Here is a 20,203-nt window from a genome sequence, read left to right as displayed (position 1 = left end):
CCTCTTTCTTAAATTCCTTGATCTTTACTTTCTTGCCCAAGATTTTACCATCTCTAGAAATGTTTTATTTGTTTCTTTTAACATTCTATCTAACAATATCACTTCTGCTCATGTGAACCACCAAAAGTTGGCGGAAGCTATCTGCTTGACAAGTTTTCAGACTTTCCCTTGGAAGCTTTCTAAACACACCCCAGAAAGACAGCACAAGTCACTATTGTGATTATGTCAATAAGTAGCTATCTCAGGACTTTTCAGCAGGAGGTTGTCAACCACTACAAAGGCTCACTTCTTTCTCTGACCTTTCCTGGATGATCTCACACCTAACAGAGCCAATGAATCTATAACATCATTCCCCTAAAGGAAAAGCAACTACTTCCTCTACAACTTAAGCACATTCCTCCTCTTTAGGAAGAGCTTTACAATTCTTACTTCCAAGTACTCATTCATTGGCCTTTTATCCCTTTCTTTACCGATTAACATTCTTCTACCCTTCAACCTTGTGATATACACACATCAAGATTCTCCTCTCTCAGAGCGGCCAGGTAGCACAGTGAGTAAGAGCACTGGCCCCAGTGTTGGGATGACCTGGGGATCGAATCCGGGCTCAGACACTTAGCACCCACCCAGAAACACCTGGCCGTGTAACCTTGAGCAAGTTACTTAACCCCAATTGCTTAGGGGCAGCCAGGTGGCTCAGTGAGTAAGAGCACCGGCCCCTGGCAGGATGACCTGGGGATCAAATCTGGGCTCAGATACTTAGCACCACACCCAGAAATAACTGGCTGTGTAACCTTGAGCAAGTTACTTAACCCCCATTGCTTTAAAAAAAAAAGATTCTCCTCTCCCTCTTCAGATTCTTTTTATTCTTCATTTTCACACAGAAGCCTTTATTACATTGTTTTAAGGGATACATTATTTTCACTAACAACCTGGAAAATAGAATTACATTCTTTAAGCCCTTTTCCTACTCTTCTAGATAGAGACCAACCTATACCTGAAGCATAAACAGAAGCACTTGGTCACAGCACATAAAAAAAAAAAAAAACACATTCTTAACAAGTCACTGAAAAAGTCTACCTTCATGCTATCCACACTTCTTGGAAATGAGATCCTCAGTCTTTGATTTCCTTGATATCAGTATTCCTAGAGAATTGCAAGTGGGGGTCAACATAGGAAATGACCATCTCTTTTTCACCTCATTAGTACCTCATTAAGACTTCAAAAGCCATATTCAACTCCTTTCTCTGCTCTCACTGAATTTTTGCCTGGTCCTACCAACTTGTTCTTCTTACCTTGAATTAACTAACAACCTTCTCTTGTATATAGTCTTATAGCCAGAAAGCTGTATGTCATCATGGTCACAGAAGAACATCACTATGTTATAGAAAGTGGGCTGAACTTGGAGTCAGGAGAAATCTGGGTTCAGATTCTGCCTTTGATACTTATTAGCTACATGGCCTTGAACAAATCCATTTGATCTCTGTAAACCATAATGAGCAGATATTCCATACCATCTCCCATGTAACCAAATGCTAAGTCACATCTGGTTACCTGGAAGCATGCAGAGCACATCTGGGCAAACTATAACAAAATAAAGCTAATGTAAGGATAGCTGACTGGAAACCATCTTTCACCCATAAAGAATGTAGAGTGTGGACTTCAGTACTTTGTTAAGATATGTCAATTGTTCTCTTAACAAGTTGTCAATGGGCAAGTTACACTTGAAGGTAGAAGAGGAAAAGTATGATCACAACAATTGGGTAACTCCTTTTATCAGTTCCCACACACACACACACCTTGACAATAATAATACCTGTAGTGTCTACTTCAGAGGGTTATTATGAAGATCAAATGCCCAAAGAATGCAAAGTGTTATATACTTCTCAGCTATAATTAAGGTCGTCAATCAGTAGATCTCAAAATTTTATCTAGGAGATTCTAAGAGCCCCACCTCTCTTTCCTATCCCTCCTCCACATCAGCTGAAATGCTGACCTGAGAAAGGAGGTACAGCTGGCACATCTATGCTCGCCTTAATGACTTTGCTATAAGCATACACAAATCAACGTGTATGGACTTCCAATACACTCTACACCTTTTCGCCCTTGCACAGCAATCTCAGTATCTCATGAAAATGAAAAGGAGCATTAACAATAATGTTGGGTAAGAAGCATATAGTGATCACTATCACCAACACACACATACAAAAAGAATAATGCTATAATTTTCTCTCAAAATCTAGCCATCATATATTATATAACACAGGCACCAAAACTTGTCCACAAAATAAATATCTTTTAATTTTGTGATTCTCTCTGTTTATTTTCATTATTCTCCCCTTATATATCTTTTAAAGATTCTTTCTAAAGGTCTTTATATATCAATGACAAAGCACAAGTTGAACGATCCCAATTTCTATAACTTTTTTTTCCTTTTTCAAACTTTTAATACTTTTTTATTGTGCTCCAAGGCATATTGCCTCCCTACTTATAGGTAACTCCTCTTAAAATGTATGGGTGATATATATAGGATGAGGAAGTGGAATCAAGATAAGTGTACAAACAAAAATAACCCAAAAATGAGCAAAACATAGCAAGGTTAGAATACAATTTAAGCCTTGTTTCTTGGAATTAAAAAAAAAGAGAGAAAGAGAACATTCTGTGATTAATGCCACCACCAATACATTTCAATGGTATTATTTCAGTATTTGTGTGTTGTTAGGGCACCATAATCAGAATAATAAATCAGTGATTAGCATTGAGTCTTAAATTGCTTTTCTTTAGACACTTTCCTGCTTCCAAGATACACATGATAAATCATTTTTAAACCACTATAGACACTCAGAACAATATTAAAAATTTAACTAGCTGCAAATAATAATAGTGCTTTTGTTTTTAAGAGTTCATCCATTTAGGGTGGGTAGGTGGCACAGTGAATACAACACTGGCCCTGGAGACAGGAAGACCTGAGTTCAAATCCTGCCTCAGGCACTTAACACTTACCAGCCATATGACCTTGGGCAAGTCACTTAACCCCAATTGTCCTGCCTTCCCCCCTCCAAAAAAAAAGCAAAAAAAAAAAAAAAAGAGTTCATCTGCTGAAATTCTTTTTCCAAGGGGGAATAAAAGAATTTCATACATGGCATACAGGATACAGTTATCAATGTGGACTTTTATCAGGTAATAGTGATGTCAATCCATCAAAAACTATTTTATCAACTTGTGCTCTTTTCTTTAGATGACTGATTATAATAGCTAACTGGTACAAAAATTCCACTGGATATGCTTTATTTTTTCATATATTTCAAGAATAAAAATGTAGGGGCAGAGTAAAAATGGCGGGATAGAAGCAGGAAAACTCCCTGCCTTCCCCCCATAACCACCTTAAATACCTATAAAAAAATGACTCAACAAATTTTAGGGCTACAGAACCCACAAAGTGACAGAGAGAAACAAATCTCCCACTGAAGACAGCCCAACAGGTGGACAGGAAGGGTTCATCACAGCCTGCTGGGAACAGAGCCCAGCCCCAAGTGAGCCCAGGGTTTTAGCCTCAGGGCAGCCTGACTAGCCACAGGTAGAGGGACATTGGGAGAGTAGATCACCAGCAGTTGTGGCAGTTTCCAGAATTGTCAACCCATAAATGCCAAAGACAAAATGAGAGGTCAGTGTAGACTTTGGGAACAGGGAATCTGGGAATGTGGTCTGACCTCTGCCCCCAGAAGGAGAAGTGACTGAGGTGTGGCAGCCACATCCACAAGGCTACTTCAGAGCTCCTGGCTTACAGATTGTAGGGGGACCAAGCAACCATTCTGAGGGGAAATCACTCTTGCTTTAATCTGCTTGGATCTGAATTGCTGTCTAGGGTGGAGGTCCTGAGGTGTGTGACCAGTGAGCCAGTGAGGAATATTATAGCCAGGCTCCAGACTTCCTAGATCAAGTAGAAAATATTACAAGCAGTCAAGAAGAAACAATTTTAATATTGTGGAAACACAATCAGGATAACTCAGGGTCTGGCAGCTTCTATACTGAGGGATCAAAGGGCTTGGAATATGATATTCTGGAGGTCAACGGAGCTAGGATTAAAACCAAGAATCATCTACCCAGCAAAACTGAGTATCATGTTTCAGGGGAAAATATGGTAATTCAATGAAATAGAGGACTTTCAAACATTGTTGATGAAAAAACCAGAGTTGAATAGAAAATCTGCCATTCAGATACAAGAAGCAAGAGAAGCATGAGAAGGTAAACAGGGAAAGAAATCATAAGGAACTTATCAAAGTTAAACTATTTACATTCCTACATGGAAAAACGATAATTGTAACTTACGAAACTTTTCTCAGTATGAGAATAGTTGAAGGAAATATAAATATGTGTGTGTGTGTATATATATGTATGTATGTGTGTTTACATATATGTCTATATTGGCGGGTATATGGGCATATGAATACATGTGAGTGTGTACATACCATGTTTCCCCGATAATAAGACACTGTCTTATTATTTTTTTTTTGACAGAAAAACACCAGAGGGCTTATTTTCAGGGGAGGGCTTATTTTAATGAACATTGACAGCAATTTTGATAAACAGGTAAATGTGAACAAAAAAATGTACCTTTATTCAATAAGCAAATCACTGGGGAAGAACAGGATGACGTGCTCACTGCTGCAGCTCTGATTGGATGCAGCTCAGAGCGCGGCATGCGTTTCACGGGGGGGGGGAGACGGTGCATACAGAGGGTACATTGCGCAGGGGATCTCAATAGGGCTTATTTTGGGGGGAGGGTTTATTTTAGAGGAATCTTACACAGTAAGGGGAGGGCTTATTTTTGGGATAGGTCTTATTATCGGGGAAACATGGTATGTGTACAGATATACATAGACAGAGAGCACAAGACCAATTGAATAGGAAGGGATGAAACTTAAAAGGTGAAATTGAGAGGTAAGAGAGGAATATAATGAGAGGAGATGGGGAGAGACAGAATGGGGTAAATGCTCTCATATAGGAGAGGTAAGGGAAAACTGTTACAATGGAGGGGAAAAACAGGAAGGCAAATGGGAATGGGTCAACCTTACTCTCATTGAATTTGGCTTAGGGAGGGAATGACATACACACTAAATAGGGTATCTAGCCCTACAGCAGAGTAGGGGGGAAGGGGATGAGATGGGTGATGATGGAGGGGAGGGCAGGTTGGAGGGAGGGAAGTTAGAAGCACCCACTTTTGGAAAGGGATAGGGTCAAAGTAGAGAATAGAACAAGTAGGGGGCAGGATAGGAGGGAGGGAAATATAGTCAGTCTTTCACAATATATCCACCATGGAAATGTTTTGTGTAGCTACACGTGTACAACCTATATCAAATTGCCTATCTTCCCAGTAAGGGTGGGTGACGAGGGAGGAAGTGAAAGAATCTGAAATTCAAAGCTTTAAAATCAAATGTTTAAAATTTGTATATATTATTTTTTTTTTACATGCAACTGCGAAATAACATATACAGGTACTGGGGTATAGAGATCCATCTTGCCATACTGGAAAGTTGGAGGGGGGATTGGGGAGGATATAGAAGAGAGTAGATTGGGGGAGGGGATATACAGTGGGATTGCTGTTTTGGGGTGGTGGGTAGGAGAAAGATGGGGAGAAAATCTGTAACTCTTAAAATCTTGTGGAAATGAATGATGTAAACTAAAAATAAACATAAAATTTAATTTTAAAAAAGCATATAAATTCAAAAGTAAGTTCCCATATTGATTTATTTTCTTCTTTCTTTTTTTGAGGGATAATTGAAGTGAAAAGACATAAAAGAATTAATTTAACTAGAATGGATGCTCTACACTATGTAGCTAAACAAGTAATGAACAACTATGTAAGATGAACACTTATGTAAACCACTCCCACAGAGTGCTAGCCACTCTTGGAAATTTGTTTTAATTTAATTAATTTGAATTATTAGAGCACTGTTTATCATGGTATTCCTAGATACAGTATGTTTGCCAAAAAATACCTGACACATTTAATCAAATTGACAAGTTTGTATTAAATGTCTGCTATTAGCAAGGCAAAGTGCTAGGCATTGCTGAAGAACAAAGGGCAGAAAAAGTAGTCCCTAACTATGCCTCAGAAGCATACAGAATACTTGAAGGGACTTCAGTAATTCCAGAATCTATTATTTTAATCATTTGGCATTCCCTTTCCCAACATAGATTATAACCTCTCTAGGATTTAGTCTCCCAGAATTATACTGACCAAAAAACTTATCACCCCACATTCCAGCTGGTGATGAGCATCTCCAAATTTATTTTGACTGGTAAGTGAGTGACAGATGCAGTCTATAGGCCTGCACTTGAAGCCTCTTCGGCTTGGTAAGACATGCTGGAGTTTATACCAAGTGGCACTAAATTTGAGAGCCCAATATGACCTCTATAACAAAAAAGGCATTGGAATGAGACTTTGGCATCAGAGCTGGAGAAGCAATGTTGTTCAGTCCTTTCCATTATCTCCAACTCTCTGGTGACCCCATTTGGGGTTTTCTTGGCAAAGATACTGAAGAGATTTGCCATTTCCTTCTATTGCTCATTTTATACATGAGGAACTGAGGCAAATGGGGTTAAGTGACTTGCCCAGGGTCACACAACTATAAGTGTCTGAGGTTGGATTTGAATTCATGAAGATGAATCCTCCTAATAACAAGTCCAGTGTCCTATCCACTATACCACCTAGCTGCCCAGAGAAGCAATAATCTCATTTGATCCTTGCAAGAATCCTAGTAAGTAATTGAAGTAATATTCCCCTCTGACAAATGAGGAAACAGACTAGGAGAAGTTAAGTGTCACATGGTGGTAAACAGTCTTATGGTACCTGCAGGAAGACCACATCTTATAGAAACTTTCAATGTGACAAAAGAAATTCATGTTTCTGGGAAACAGATGTCCCTAGTTTATGGGGCAGTTGCCAATAATTTCACATTGAGGTATCATAAATAATCATGGACAATGTATAAAAAGCAGCACCAATGTCTCATAGTACTGGTGATTATTAGAATGCCCAAAGTATTTCTATTGAGGCAGAACAAATGGAATTATTACAGTGCTGTCTAACAACAGTACCTAGCTCTTGGTCTATGATTTAGAATTCTGACAACATTCCATATTGGTGCTGGGTCCTCTTCTATTATTACATTTTTGTGTGACTCCATTTTTGCATTCTTTCTGTGGTGCAAGAAGACCACAGCTAGAAAATTATATCTAAGCATATTGGGAGGGTTGAGGCTTGGGGATTTCTCCACAAGTATTTGTAGATTGGGTAAGAGACCTAAGTTCATTAGAGTCATTTTAGGAACTAGAGTGAACCCAAGTTTAGATGCTTAGCATATGCCTGACATGTCTGCTGGTGCCTCACACACAGCAAATGATTAATAAATCATAGTTGACAGGCTACCTTTCCTTCTCTCACATGGGTATAAGAGTGGGGACGAAATTGCATTATTTAAAATCAGATAAAATAGTGGCACTCAAATTCAAACCCAGATCTCCTCCAAGTACAATGTTTTATCCAATATATGGCATTCCCTCTTCCAACATCCTTTCTAACTAAACTTTTATTATTCCATGGTTCTAGTTATACAAGTAAAAAAAAGTGCTATTATTTAAATATGCTAAGGTGACATTCCTGCCTCACCATCATCAGATCTGGTATAAGCTTTGAGTTCTGTATGCATATGTTTCTGTGAGCTGAACATAACAAAGCTTCTAGGCACTAGTCCCATTAAGCATTTGATATCTAGGAAGTGCTAATCTATTTCAGTCAAGTATAAATCTAGAATGTAGTTCTTTTATTCAGCAACATTCATAATGCACCTCTATGTGCTTATAAGATAAATGAGATCTTCAAAAAGCTTAATCTAGCAGGAGAAATAAGACTATGTAAATGTAATTGAGTTTCTATGATAACCCCTTTAGTAAAATTTTTCCTCTCTGAGGTCACTAGTGACCTTCTAAATATCAAATCCCTTTCATTCATTAGACTTCCCTGTTCTCCTATTACTGTGGGTGTTTACCCCCAAGGATCTATCCTTGGCTAGGGTTTTTTGGGTTTCTTTTAATCATTCTGTACAAGGAGATCTTGACCTTTGAAGTTGAAGCCTGTGGACCCTTTCTCAGAATACTATTTTAAATAAATGAAGGAAATGTTAAATTTCAGTTAGAAGTCAGTAAGAATAAAGATGTAATTTTTCCCACCCAAGTTTATAGACCCCAATCCCAGGTCAAGAATCCCTAGTCTAGGGGCGGCTAGGTGGCACAGTGAGTAAAGTGCCAGCCCAGAGTCAGGAGGACCCAAGTTCGGTTCTGGCCTCAGACACTTAACACCCACATAAAAAAACTAGCCGTGTAACCTTGGGCAAATTGTTTAATCCCAATTGCCCTCCAAAAAGGCAAAAAAAAAAAAAAAAAAAAGAATCGCTAGTCTACATTGTCAATTTTGGCAATATCTTTTTAAAATTTTATTTGTATTCTGAACCTAAGAAATATCACATAAAATGAGCATTTTGTATGCAAATTATAATAAAAAAAGAGAATTGTATGTGAAACTATGAATATCTATTACATTGCTTTTCCTTTGAAATATATAAATTCAACATGAAACTTCTGAAAATATCCCACTTCTCTGTGTTTCTTGATGTTCTCTTCTGAAGATTTTAAAAAATACTTCAATTACTCTCTTTTCTTAAATAATAACCCTATTGGTAATTCTCCTCTCCCCAATGAAAACTAAAATCCCCTACAATAAGTAGGCATAATCAAGAAAAACTCATTCCCTGCACTAACAGTTCTATCAACAATGCATTAGTGTGTATTAGTTGTAGGTAGAAATGTGTCTCACTATACATCTTGATTTTATCACCTGTCAGGAAATGGGTAGCATGTATCATCATTGATTTCCATTGATAAAATATCAGTTTCTGATGTAAAACTCCTTTAAAGTACCATGGCATTTGGTGGCAAGATCTTTATTTTCTATGTCTTCTATAGCTGTGGCTGTAGCACCCACAAGTTCAGTTGCCCAGCTGCATCTTCACATGGATTAGTTCTTAAGATAATAGCTGAGGCCAGTAAGCTATTCCTAAGGCTCTTGGGTTCAAGGGACTGGGTTGCCTCCATCATGATCTGAGAGAGAAAGCAGTTATGGTTATGATCATAGTTTGGCTTCTGGTACATGTTGCCTTCTTGCCTTTCCCTCAGGATGACTTGCTGCTACAAACAAAGCTGGCTTGCCTCTCCTGTGTGTGGCAATTGATTGGCAGTTGGTGGAAATGTCTGGCCCATTCTTGGATAATTTTTCTCTTTCTTTGATCTCTTTGAGGTATAGGTTTAATAATTGTATCGCTGGGTCAAAATTTAATGAATTTTTAAATACAGTTCCAAATTGCTTTCCAGAATGGTTAGCTAGGCTAATTAACAGTTCCACCAACAGTGTATTTTTGTGCCAATTTTTCCACCACTTCTACTAAATGTCATCTTCCCCTATATAATCACCCTTGGAAATTTCATTTACTCATGGAGGCTATTTTCAAATCCACCTAACCATACTATCTTGTAGCCCACATCTCTCCATCTTGTTCATAAGGCTTGTACAAGTATCTTTGTCAAATGCTTTGCTAAATCTAGGTAAACTATATCTAGGTGCAGCTAGGTGGTGCAGTGAATAGAGCATCAGCCCTGGAGTCAGGAGGACCTGAGTTCAAATCAGACCTCAGACACTTAACACAAAAACTAACTGTGTGACCTTGGGCAAGTCACTTAACCCCAACTGGCCTCCAAAAAGCAAAAAAAAAAACCACCAAAAAACTATGTCTATAACATTAAATCTTCCAGTTTAGAAGCATTCTGTCTTTTCTTCTCTGATTTTCCATTTAAAAATGAGTTCCAAATCTTGCTCAGAATACAAGCCAAGCCTATATTTTGAGAACTCCATTTTCATCCCCTTTTTGAAAATTGAGACTGTCCCTCTCTAATCCTGTGGTGCCTGTCTTGCCTACAATATTTCAAAGATAACAGAGTAGCCTGACAAATATATTTGCCTATTTTTTTTCAATACCCAAGGATACAGTTCACCTGGGTTGGTCAAGCACCAAAGGCAGCTAGATGCTGTCTTGTCTTACTACTTCCCTACTTATCTTAGGTACCAACTCCCTCTTAGCCATATTTGTTCTATCCCCTTTCCAGTTCAAAGGTTATTCTCCATATCTACAGAATTCCCACAATCTATCAGTTCTGTAAAACAGAAAATTAGGTTAGTCTATCATCACCTCTTTCTGGCAAAGGCATGCTAACTTTTTGTAATCACTGATTCACTTGAAAATTCTCACAAAGTGTCCATTAATTATGTGTTATACAAGTTTTTCCAGGAATAGAAGTAAAGCTCACCAGCTCAGCATGATGATTCAATCGACTTCCTTTTTTATGAAAATTTGAGCATTAACCCTTTTCTAGACATCTGGCAGCTTTGTTGCCCAAGATCTTTCAAAGATCTCAAAAGGCAATTCAGTATCATATCTGGCAGTTCTTTCAGTATTCTGAGATGTACTTCCTCTGTGCTTGGTAACTTAAAACTACTTGAGGGCAGGAAGAACTCTTCCCATCTCAATGGGTTTTACTCTGGGTTTTACCCATGTTTGTTATTTTTTATCTATCCTTCCCAGCAAAAAGATCATTCTCCTTAGTGGTTGAATTTCATATTCTTCTTGCCTCCATCATAACAAAACAAGACCATTTTAATGTCCTTGACATTCATTGTTAGCCTCACTTCATTCTGGGCATTAACATTAGTAAGCCACATTACTCTTGAATTTATTCTTAGTTTCTTGCCTTTTCTTTCATGTATATTTGACTTTGTGAGAATCTGATTTGGCTGATCAATAGTTGTATCAATCACTGAGCAGCTCACCACTTGCTTCCTCATTGGAGTCATTTCTACTTGTACCTGAGTACATAAAAAAGGTTCCAATGATGGGAGCCAATTGCTTTCTTTCCTGGTGGTGATCAAGGAAAGGGCAGTTGTAAACCTCTAGGCAGGGAAAGAGATGGCACCAGAAGTCTACTCTCCCATGCCATTATATGGCCATGAACACATTGCACCTGTTTCTTTTGCCTCTTTGTGTTTGTTTTCTTCTGCTCTTAGGTGAATGATTATTGAGCACAAATGAAAACCTTCTCATCTTTGAAAGGTCTCAGATGTCAACCAAGGTTCAGCAATGGGAGTCAGTGACAGAGAGTGCTGGAGCTGCTATAGCTAGGAGCTAATTCATCCCTAAGGAGAAACCTGCATTACTCAGATCATATATGAATCGACCCAGTTGCTGAGATATAGAATCCTATATGCATGAGCAAATTTCATCTCTGCGAATTTTCTTTGTGGAACTCCTAGCTTACTGTGAAAATGTAAACGATGAGATATCAAATTTACAGGGGGAAAAGGTGACATGGAAAAATCAATGGAAACAAATTTGTAGTCATATGAGTTCTTTAGTTGCACACTAGAAATGAATTTTATTAGTATATATTGGACAAAAGCTGCAAAGGCTATGTATACTGTCCTTCCAGAAAGTCATTTTGTGCCATAATAGAATGAAACTATAATTTGAATTTGAGGAATCTCAGAGTGTCTCCAAATCAACATATATTCAGGTAGCTCATTTTTGTTTCCTCTTTTTGTTCTTCCCAAAGACATATTCTTGCCCACTCCTAAGTTTTCCTTTATGTCTTAAAAATAAACTGACTGAAAGAACAAAAAACATCATTTCCATTAAATGGAATAAAACCACTTCTACAGTATTTAGATGATATATTTCATTTTGAAAAACTGCTCAAGACTTAAAAAAAACAGGTTAAGTAGAAACATTAAAATGGTATTCTAGAAGCAAAACAAGCCAATTAAATGAGATTCCACAGTACGACAGTCCATCAGTCTGGGAAGCTCACCTTGGTTTACCATGGATTATTATGGTGGACACTGTTGGTGTTTCACAAAAAGTTGAAAAAAAACCCGTTACACCTAGGTTGTTCCTGATTGTGTTCCTGAGTTTTCCTGATCCCTGTGACTGTGACAAAGTCAGCAGCCAGATGAGGTGAAGCAAAGGGAAGAAATGAAATAATAGTAAAATAAAAGATTTAAGAAATATTACTTTTTTATCAATGAGCGTAATTTTAGTGCCAGGAAATCCCACTCCTCATGGTATGTAGATATTTACTTTGTTGTTAAGTCAAATCAGGAATGCTACTGTGAGGGCTTCTAGTGGAAGGAAAGACAATTTTCCAATACTGCCCAATCATGCAAATTAATTATCTCACCTCTAGTTAGTGGCAGTGAATTATTACTTGGACGCCATGAGTCTTCATAATCAAGCTTCCCTAAGAGCTATCAATCATAATGAATTAACTGGGGGGCAGCTAGATGGCTCAGTGAGTAGAACACCGGCCCTGGAGTCAGGAGGACCTGAGTTCAAATCCAGCCTCAGACACTTAACACACACACACAAAACTAGCCGTGTGACCTTGGGCAAGTCACAACCTCAATTGCCCTACAAAAAAAAGAAAGCAAAAAAATAAATAAATAATGAATTAACTAAGAATCTCCACAATCAGGAATTCAGGTTTCCTAGTTAGCTCTACCAATCCAGGGATCATCATGTCAAAGAAATAATGGATTTTCAGAGATGGTAATACAACTTAGATATGACTAAACCAGGCAAATTTGAAATTAAAATGATAGAACCAAATTCTGTAGGATTCTGTGTTGGGCTTGGTACTTTCTATATAAAAAACTTAGAGACTGGACATAATAAAAATTAGGTGAGGGCAGAGAGGTCACATTCATATAGCCCACAAACCTTCAAGTAGTAAGGATTATGGCACTTTGCCAAACCATATAAAAATAAGTTTTTTTGGGGTATCATTTGGTTTGGTTTTGCTTCCCAGACATGTGTTTTCATCAGAGTGGGAACTCTTCAATGCAGAAATTCTTAAAACCAATCTATAACTCTGCAATGTTTATTTTTATAAAGTTGGAGTATTGACTAAAAATGACTACTGTGATTTTTAAGTTTGTTAAATGTCAGAGGGAAGACTTAAATCCAGGTATGCCTAACTCCAAGATGCCTGCTGACAAAGTTCATCACTCTGCCTATTATGCCATACTGCCCCTCAAAACAGAAAATAACATACAAATCAAAGAAATGTCTTAATATGAAATCCAGTGGGATGGTGGCACATGGAAATTAAAACCCCAAATCCAAAGTGCAGAATAGCTAAAAATAATTCAGAAAAAAAAAAATAAAACAAAACCCATAACTAAAAGCAATCAATAGCATAGAGTGGTTGAAACAAGAAGCAAATTGCAGTTGGTAATTAATATGATTACTATAGTGAAGATTGAATGTCTCCATTCACAAAATAAACAGATTACAACTCTGATCTGTTCTTTCTAGTCATCTTAACAATCAATGCAAATTGGTTCACAATCACATACAGAGTTAAAATTATTCTATTAGCTGTGCCAAAGTCAAATACAATGGTTGTGTAGAGATATGATCTAAGCTTTAGATGAGGGGTTCTTAACCTGAGATCCACAGACTCCCTAGGGATCCTTGGAAAGACTGCAGTGGATCTATGAACTCAGATGGAAAAAAAAATCTGTGTTTCACTTACCTCTATTTGAAATTTAGCATTTTCTTCCATTATAAATGTAGGCAACATACCACAGTAATATTAGTAATACCTGTGATTTTGTCACTATAGAAATCAGATATTTTCATGTGTATATATAGCAATATGTTGAATTATTATTGATCTTCACTTAAATTTAATTAATTTTTACTTAATAATATTTTATTTTTTCCAATTACTTGTAAAAACAGTTTTCAACATTCAATTTTTGAAAGGTTTTGAGTTCCAAATTTTTCTTCTTCGTTCCCCTCACCAAGACACCTTGCCTATATTTTAAATATAATGTCTTTATTATTTACTGAAGTAATAGAGTACATGTTATGATATTAAATATTTGGTTTTAATATTTTGATAACAGTATTTCAATGTAATTGGTTTCCTTTGAAATTCTATGTATTTATTTTATGCATTTAAAACATTATTCCAAGAAATCTTCTATAGTCTTCCCCAGACTGTCAAAGGAGTCCATGACACAAACAACTTGAGAACATTTACTCTACAAGCTATGGGCCATATCTATTTAACAATACAGTGTATCCCAAAAGTCTAAGATCAAGACTTTATTCTCACATCACCTAATAAAACTCTCCAAGTAGGAAATAAATGTTTTTTTGTTCATGGTGATCATGAGTAATCTTGCCTCTACTTCCCAATAGTAGAAGTATTGGGAAGTAGAAGTATTTCAATTGAATTTCACTGGATCAATCAACAATCAAAAATATTTATTAAGGGGCAGCCTGGTAGCACAGCGAGTAAGAGCACCGGCTCCAGGGTCGGGATGACCTGGGGATTGAATCCAGGCTCGGACACTTAGCACCCACCCAGAAACACCTGGCCATGTAACCTTGAGCAAGTTAGTTAACCCCAATTGCTTTAAATATATATATATTAAGCACATATTATGTGCCAGGCACTGGGAATACAAATACAATGAATGAAACAATCCTACTTACAAAGGGGTGACATACTAGTAGCTAGCTTTAAATGCCATACTTTGAGAAGGATAAGATATTAAAAATTTAAGAAAGACAATAATATTTAGAAGTCTAAATTTATTTGTTTAAAGAATATGGATTTAGCTTATGAAATAAATCATTAACTAAACAAAGAAAAATAATAAGAGTTTAAATTTTTTAAAAATTTATCATCAAAATATTAGTTTGAGCCTACATTGAAAGTTTTAAGTAAAACATGTCAGTAATCTGAATAGGGTAGGATCAAAAAATAAGATTAGCATACTTCTATATGCCCCAGGTGTAAAAATAAATTCATCCAAGATTGAAAGATAGGGACTGACCCTGTGATTTCATTGTTAGAGAGAACTCTTAGGAAATTCCTTCTACCAATCCAGGGCAGCACCTTTTCTGTAACATAAGCCTTTTAGAGTGTTAACAGTATGGGTCAGTGGCAGGGCTTGAACCCAAGGATTTTTGGGGTTCAACACCATCTCACTATCCAATATAATCTATGGCCTCTCTAATCTAAGACTAAATAATTCAAAATAGCTAGAAAAAAATCTATTTTTCCCATATCGCCTTTAATTGATCAGTATTTTGGGGAATTTGTGCTTTTGAGTACATTAAAAAGTTTTCTTTTTTATATACCAGAGAACATATATTCAATTCCCAAACATGAAAGAGAAAGATTTTTTTTATCTTTTCCCCATACTTAAAAGATATATGGAAAAATAAGGACATCATCTCCTTCAGACCTATTATTCTATCACTGATTCTCACAGACATAATTTATATTGTCATTTGCAATTACTGTCTGTGACACAAAAGTAAATTTCTGTTTCCATTTAAATTTTGCCAAAGGAAATCCTCCCAGAAAAGAAATTACATAATTAGAATATTCCAGATGTCTGAGATATACCAGTTAATTTGTTCTCTTAAAAAAATAAGATGCCCAAATGTCAAACTCTGCTCAAACTGTTAATATTTTATAGCCATTAACATTCTATTTGCAACATCAGCAAAAATAGGTGTTCATTTGTTACTAATTTCCTTTAGTTGCAAAGTCCACTATTTCAATGAAGAATACTCTTTCTTTTTTTTTTCTATGTGAAAGACTCACAAACATGAGCAGTAAGGAAGTTAATAAAAAGGGGGGAAAGTTAATAAAAGAACTCAGGTACTCCTGACTCTGAATTGATTCACTTTTAGGTCTAAACAAAATTTTAGGTAAAAAAAGTTTTTATTAGTTTTCTTCATCTAGAAGCTAGTCAAAATCTGTAGGGGTTTAAAGTCATTCAAGCAAGAAGTTTTTAGCATAAACTTTACATGGAAACTAAATAGCTTTCACAAATATGTAAAATGCAAATAAGATACTTTGTATAAAAAAAAATTTGTAGAAACTCCAAGCATCTAATCAACATGATTTAAATGAGCTGAAACCTTTCAGCACAGAGCTACTACCCCCCAAAATTAAATGATAACTAAAAAGAAACAAAGAATATGATGCTTAACCCATTACCAACCACTGTTCCACTGGGGAATTATTTCCTTTTTACCATTTTTTCACATGAAAATTTTATGCAACTTACTGTTAAAACTAATTTTATCAGGTAGTGGGTTAATGTGATTTATGTCATTCACTGTGAAAGATTTCAAAACTGAAGACACTGCAGAGAAACAAATATGTATAGATCAACAATCATAGTACAATAAAAAAAAATGTGCATTTTGACCCCATTTTTGAGATTTTCTATGAGATTTTGAACCAAAAGATAAATGGAATGGTAATTCAAGCAGCTCTGCCACTCTGCCACAGGTGATACTTTCAAGTACAATTTGACCCAGAGATGTCATTTTGAAACTTTTATTTACTGTATGCACAAGAAAATTTGCTAGAATGATATTTTTTTTCTTGGAAGGGTCAATGTATTCTGCCCTTATTGACATTTAATTTACCCCTTATCCACCTACTACATAGAAGCCTGGCTATTGACTCCCTGAATGACTTCTGAAAAACTTTTGTTTGGAGGACTTTCTCTTTCTTCTCCAATCACTAAATAAGTAAAAAATAAACAACACTTCCAAACAAAACAAAAAGCCCCACAAACTCCTCCCAAACCTCTATGACTTGCTCAATGCACAAATTCAGGGTGATCACAAAAGTATTCTTACCAGGAAAGGCACTTTAAACCTTTTAATAAGCCGTAGGGTACCAGAGCAGATGACCTCTAGGGTCAAATGAGGTAGACAAGCCAGCTATTATTATTGCTGTTACCATCACTATGTCTATTTGAGTTTAAATTCTATGATCCTATACATTTATTCTGACTCATCCTGATTCTCTACTCCCCTTCCCTGTTCCAGTTTAGTACCAGTTTTGTGAAGTCTGGGTTGTTAAAGAGGGGGCTAAGTACACTGGAAAAACCGAGCCCTAGCAGTGGAGTCGGGTGATTTGGGTTTAAATTCCAACTTTCATGCTTTCTATCTCGGTGACCTTTTTACTTCACTTTTCTCATTCATAAAGAGACCAAATTGTATTAAACATCTTGGGGACCTTCCTCTTAATTCTTTGAATAATTTTGTCCCTTGGGTGCCCGACTCTGGTACCTCCCCAACTTTTTCTGCTAGCTTTCCTTTCAGATGGGAACATCTGGGAAACTTGTGTTCCTTTACCCTGATTCTATATAGAAGTCCCTCTCCAATTTCTTTCTCCAGCTGTCACTAACTAGGTGACCTTGGGTCAGTCCCCCTGTCCCCCCCTCCCGCTTTAAGCCTCCGTTTCCTCATCTGTAGGATGAGGGGTTTGGGCCAGATGACTTCTAAAGTCCCTTCCAGCTCTAGATCCTATGGTCCCTGAGTCCTGTGGTCCCTGCGTTCCACATTCCCAGGCCCTCCTCCTCCCCCTCCCCCAGTCCTACAACGATTTCTTGGACGGACGCCACCCCATTCCCCTTGGGACTCACCAGGAGCAGGTTGTGGGCCACCTGGTAGCCGAGCCTTCGATTGCCCCGCACACCAGGGGCAAGCCTCCCTGTGGCATAGCCGTGCCAGGCCACCACGTAGGGGTTGTCGATGGTGATCCAGTACTTGACCTGACCACCAAAGTGGCGGAAGCAGAGCTCGGCATAGTCCCTAAAGATGTCGGTCACGGTGCTGTTGGCCCAGCCTCCATAGGTGTCCTGTAGGCGCTGGGGCAGGTCCCAGTGGTACAGGGTGACCACCGGCTCAACACCGAGTTGGCGCAGCCGCTCCAGCAGGCGCCGATAGTAGCGTAGCCCCTCGAGGTTGGGGGGTCCGGCGCCCACGCCGCCACCGCTGGGCAGCACACGAGCCCATGAAATGGAGAAGCGGTAATGGGTGACCCCAAGCTCGCGCAGCCCCTCGGTGTCGCGGAAGATATGGTTGTAACTATCGCCGGCCACATCCCCAGTGGCGGGACGGGGCGGAGCCGGAGGCAGAGACGGCTGGGAGGACCACGAGTGGGACGGGGCTGGGGTGTGGGGCAGGAGGTCCCCCGGGGACACAGCGGGACGGTGGGTGAAGGTGTCCCAGATGGAGGCGCCCTTGCCATGCTGCCTCCAGCCGCCCTCTGTCTGGTAGGCAGCGCTGCCCACTGCCCAGAGGAAACCGTCGGGGAAGGTGTCGTGGAGGAAGCCCGCGACTTCGGGCGATGGAGCGCGGGCGAAGCGGACCCAAGTCTGCGCTCCATCCCCGGGATCAGCGCGCAGGCAGCGGCCGCCCAGCAGGCACAGCAGGCACAGCAGGTGCAAGGGCAGGGGCAGAGCCAGCCGCGGAGGGGCGGCCGCGACCCAAGCGTGGGGGCTCATGTTACCTGCGGGGTAGCAGGGGAGCGCGCATGTGAGGTCCTCGCTCCCAGGCCGGACCCCTTTATCTCTGCGCCCGCCTGCCTCCCTTCCCGCCCCTCCACGCGCTCCGCGCCTTCTCCACAGTCTCGCCCACCTCTGCTTCCCTCAGTGGGCAAGTCTGTCAATAATTACCTGGGAGCCCCCGCCTTCCCCTCTTCTCCTCTCTTTCTGTCCCCTCCCAACCACACCCCAGGACTTGGTGGTGAGGTTAGTGCCATGATGTGGAAGAGGAGAAAGGGATACCCAGGATAGAACCGGGGGACGGGACAGGGGAAGCCAGGCACTCTGGAGACTGACAGGGAATCCCAGGGCGAGGGGAAAGACATGGATCTTCTACTGGCGGCAAAGCACCAAGAGAAAAGCACCTGTTAATCTTCATCTTCACTTCATCTCACTGCTCCTCTCCGAGAAGAGAACTGATACATAAAGATAGTGAAATCGCTCCCCTTTATAAACCTAGATCAGCGAAGACGAGGGATGTATGTGCATCCATCTGGGAAAGTGAGAGAAAGACCAACTTTTCTGGAGTACAGAACTAGATCTTCAGCTGAAACCATACTCTATTTCCACGAAAGAGGATGGAGATAGCCCAGAAAGGGAATCGGCCTCCCTGGCTGGATTACCTTATCAACATTATCATCAAACAAGTGACCTCCCTTCAAAAGCACCTGCTTTCTCATCCCCCACCCCACCCCAGATTGTTACCTAAAAATATACTTTATGTTGGAACACAGGCAGAAGATTTTTTTTTTTTAATCGACTGGGGGAGGAAAAGGTTGGAGTAAGAGATTTTTCAAAATGAAGACAAATTTCTCGGGACCCCAACTTTCAAACTTTCTCAGGGCATTGCCCCTTGCCAAACATTTTACCAATCACAAAATGATGAGGTTCTCTGATGGTAGTATACCTGATTGTGATAGAAATATATCTTACCACTACTCAATGATTCAGAGTTAATTATTCACTTTCTGCAGTCACTGCATTTTTCTCTTTCTCTCTCACCCTTGATCTTTTAGCCATTCCGTTGCCTGTTAGCTTTTCCAAGAGATTATGAAAAATGCCTAGTTGAAATTCAAATCATTAATATTAACTTTTTCATGTTTCTAGGATGAAGGTTTGGATGATCAATAGTGGTCATTTATTCTGCTCTCCTTTCTACTCTTTTCCTTAAAATTTGTCCTATAGACCAGCAACTAAATTATCTTAACAAAGTTATGAGCGCAGTACTGTCTAGAGGCTTCAGGGAACAAAGGATCTGGTTATGTGTTATGAAGCTCATGGGGTAAGGGAGAATGAGAAGGAAAAACAATAACAAAAACGCCATTATCTTTTACCAGATACCAAAAAGAAATCTTGATCCAAAAAGCTGTGGCACTACAGGACTTGTCGATATTCCTGAAATCACGTACCATACAGCAATCCCTTATCATGGAATGGTCATTTCTGGATTGCTTAGCATAATACCACAAATGATATTACTTCTACTTCTTCACTTCCATTTGTAAATATAGCAGTGTTTATTAGATTTAGGTACAGCTACCATGCAACATTATCTGTAAGATTAGAAAGTCTGGGTCATGACATTCTGAAATTGTGAGTAATTATGAAATAATATAACTATTAACATTCCATGGGTTTCATAAAATGTAATTATTGAAAGCAACTTCA

General features: G+C 38.8%; 1 protein-coding gene and 1 pseudogene across 2 annotated transcripts in view; both read right to left on the bottom strand.

Annotated features, from left to right (window-relative positions):
* Positions 1-19,419, bottom strand: part of KL (klotho) — a 74,046-nt gene extending 54,627 nt beyond the window's left edge. Inside the window, exon 1 of one of the 2 annotated variants that reach the window (XM_069080845.1) lies at positions 17,633-19,419. In XM_069080845.1, coding sequence (XP_068936946.1) covers positions 17,633-18,496 — 864 coding nt within the window. In that variant the 5' untranslated portion in view covers positions 18,497-19,419. The remainder of the gene's footprint in view (positions 1-17,632) is intronic. The other variant, XM_069080844.1, reaches the window with a different exon arrangement.
* The window catches only part of LOC138155417 (biogenesis of lysosome-related organelles complex 1 subunit 2 pseudogene), a 964,561-nt pseudogene that overhangs the window by 604,274 nt on the left and 340,084 nt on the right, over positions 1-20,203 (bottom strand).

This window comes from Petaurus breviceps, unplaced genomic scaffold, assembly GCF_028583685.1.
Source record: "Petaurus breviceps papuanus isolate PSGF00001 unplaced genomic scaffold, PetGlider_PUasm1.0 91133, whole genome shotgun sequence".
Lineage (NCBI taxonomy): Eukaryota > Metazoa > Chordata > Mammalia > Diprotodontia > Petauridae > Petaurus > Petaurus breviceps.
The sequence above is the reverse complement of the archived record's forward strand: the minus strand, read 5'-3'. Positions and strand labels throughout refer to the sequence as shown.